General features: G+C 43.0%; 1 protein-coding gene across 1 annotated transcript in view; it reads left to right on the forward strand.

The window, feature by feature from the left end:
• The first annotated feature begins 1,802 nt into the window (after positions 1–1,802).
• RAB40B (RAB40B, member RAS oncogene family) overlaps positions 1,803–2,544 on the forward strand; it is a 5,683-nt gene continuing 4,941 nt past the window's right edge. Inside the window, exon 1 of the mRNA XM_010159228.1 lies at positions 1,803–1,882. Within this exon, the coding sequence (XP_010157530.1) occupies positions 1,803–1,882 (80 nt within the window). The remainder of the gene's footprint in view (positions 1,883–2,544) is intronic.

Raw genomic sequence — 2,544 nt, forward strand, 5'->3', positions numbered from 1 at the left:
ACCTGCGGCTGCTTTAGGGCTCTCTTCGTGCCACCTGGTAGGAGCACACGGCGATGCTGTACAGGAGGAGCACCAGGAAGTCCGTTTGGTTAAATTGCTGACACAGCATCTTGTCAGGCAAAGAGAGCCAATCTCCTGCGTGGCAGCTGTCTCCCCAGAGTTGTGCCTCTTGCTGAGACATTCTCATTTGTGGTTTATGTGCCATGCTATGCTTTTTCTTTGAGAGCGATGCAGGTAGTTGATGCGCTCTCTTATTAAACTTTCACACTTCTGTTTCTTAAATACAGCCCTAAAAAATAATCTTTTTGGTAAGCATTTGTTATGTTTATCAATACAAACACTGATTTAGAGGTTAACTTTTTTGTTCTGGTGGTTGATGCCACCCATAATTATGAATCTTGCACTTACAGGATCATCTTCAGCAGTCATCCCTGTTCCTCTGGCAAAGATGTGCTGAAATCTTCATAGTAACTCGAGCACTCTTCCATACGCGTTTCTTTTTCCATGTCAGTGTGTGTGTTTTCTCAAGCCCTTGTTTTGCTTATGCTCTGAAAATAAAGCATGTCTCTCTTTTTCAAGGTACAAGTCTCATTGCATTTCAGTACATTTTTCAGAGCTAATTTCCATGCTTTTTAAACTTCATTTGGGGGACTTGGTGAATAAATGTTCAGTTCAAGAAGTAACTATGATGCAGCAAAGAAACGTGTTTACCAGTGAAATAGTATTGCTTGGCTGCACAGTGTGAATACTGAATACCCACTTTTAAAATAACATTTACTAAAATAAAAGCCTCCCTTTCTTTTTAATGATTATAAAAGTGCAGTTTGTAGGTGCAGTACCAAAGCAGAGTGTTCAGAGCCGTGGACCTTAGCATGGTGGTGGATGTTTTCAGGGGTCAACTGCAGCCACACAACTGCTTCTGATTAGCTTCACCTAACCTAATTGAAGCCAACACACCGATTTTGCCCAAGAAAACAGTAATGCTAGACTTGAGCTTATTTTTACACAGCTTAATTGCTTCTTGGGGCATAGGAGGTTAGCAGTAAAAAGGTAATATTATGTAGCACTGAAGTTTATTCACAAAGACTGCAAAATGTACGAGGAAGATGTGAGCTAAGTTACGTCTGGCATGCGTATGTATACCTGTTCAATCCACTGCAGTGCTTCTTCAGCTCATCTAAAAGAGCTGTCGTAGCTCAGCCACAAGGCCTGGGGACATATGGGAAGGACTAAGTGGAACCTGCCTGTGTTCTGCTGGACACCAACTGCAAAGGTCTTGTGGGCAGAGAAGGCTGGTACCAGTGGGAGAGGCTGGGAGACAAAAGGCAAGCCACTTCTTGCACCATCTGCTACTTTTATATAAGAGGGGGACGCGTGTATCTGATATACGAGCTGTCTGTGAGTCAGATGGTAAGGAAGGAAGAACTAATAGAGACAGTAACGCTAGGGAGTAGAGGAAGAGAACTGCATTTAGTCTGCAGCGTGTGTATGGGAGAAAAGGCAGAAACCTAGTTCCACCTTCTTTCCTTGAAAAGAGGTAAAACTCATCAAGCATATGTGTTGTCATGATAATGAATGAAACAAGTCATTATCAACCTGAAGGGAGCCTGCGGCATCTGCTGTCAGTGGACCAAGGTTAAGTAATACGAAAGGTCTTTGTAGATGTGCGTGAACAAGGTGTTGCTGTCCGTGTGCGCTCCGTAGAGTAGTAATGACACATACCTTTCATCAAGGCCGGCTTCGTTGAAATCTGGAATTGTCTGTGTGTATGTCGTACACCTGCGAGCTGCTTTAAGAACTGCATGACTCTCTTCCCCACAGGTATAGATTATAAGACTACAACGATTCTGCTGGATGGCCGGCGGATCAAGCTACAGCTCTGGTAAGCGCGTGCTTCTTCACCTTTCCTCATAACTTACGTTTCAAAAACACAGCAGTGCAACTCTTCAGGGCAGGAGTTCTCCCTTCTGCTTCAGAAATACTTAATCAGCTGAGGAGGGGTGAGCCAGGCAGCTAGCCCCTTGAGTAAGTCACATTCTTTCTTTGCCTCATTTTGCATCCCATTTCATATAAAATGGGGGACCCTACAATTTCTCAGCATGAGAGATGCATAATAAATGCCTAAGAAGGGCAGAAAAGATTACAAGTGCCTTCAAGATAGACTCAAAGTGCCTGCAAAGATTATGGTTATGACTCTTTGTGGCAGTCATGGCAGTACCTTAGAAAGCATGCAGTGCTGCATAGCAACATCCCTTTGCTCCTTTTATTAGGAGTAATGGTCAACTAAATAACCACAGTGTTATTGCTGATATAGTTTAACGGATACACAGCCTGATGTGATTTGATCTTTACAAAAACATGTCAGGAGCAAATAAAATTATCTTACAGCAAGTGTTTACGCATTTGGTCTGTCAGGGTGCTTTTGTGTTCAGGTGGTTTGAAGAGGGCCATCTTCTGGTTCATTTAGAAATACTCAGCAAGTGATGCAACTTGACAAAGGCACCAACATTACTGCCTCTTAAATGCATTGTTTTCCTCTTTCCC

The sequence above is a fragment of the Eurypyga helias genome, unplaced genomic scaffold (genome assembly GCF_000690775.1).
Source record: "Eurypyga helias isolate BGI_N326 unplaced genomic scaffold, ASM69077v1 scaffold10119, whole genome shotgun sequence".
In the NCBI taxonomy this organism is placed as follows: Eukaryota; Metazoa; Chordata; class Aves; order Eurypygiformes; family Eurypygidae; genus Eurypyga; species Eurypyga helias.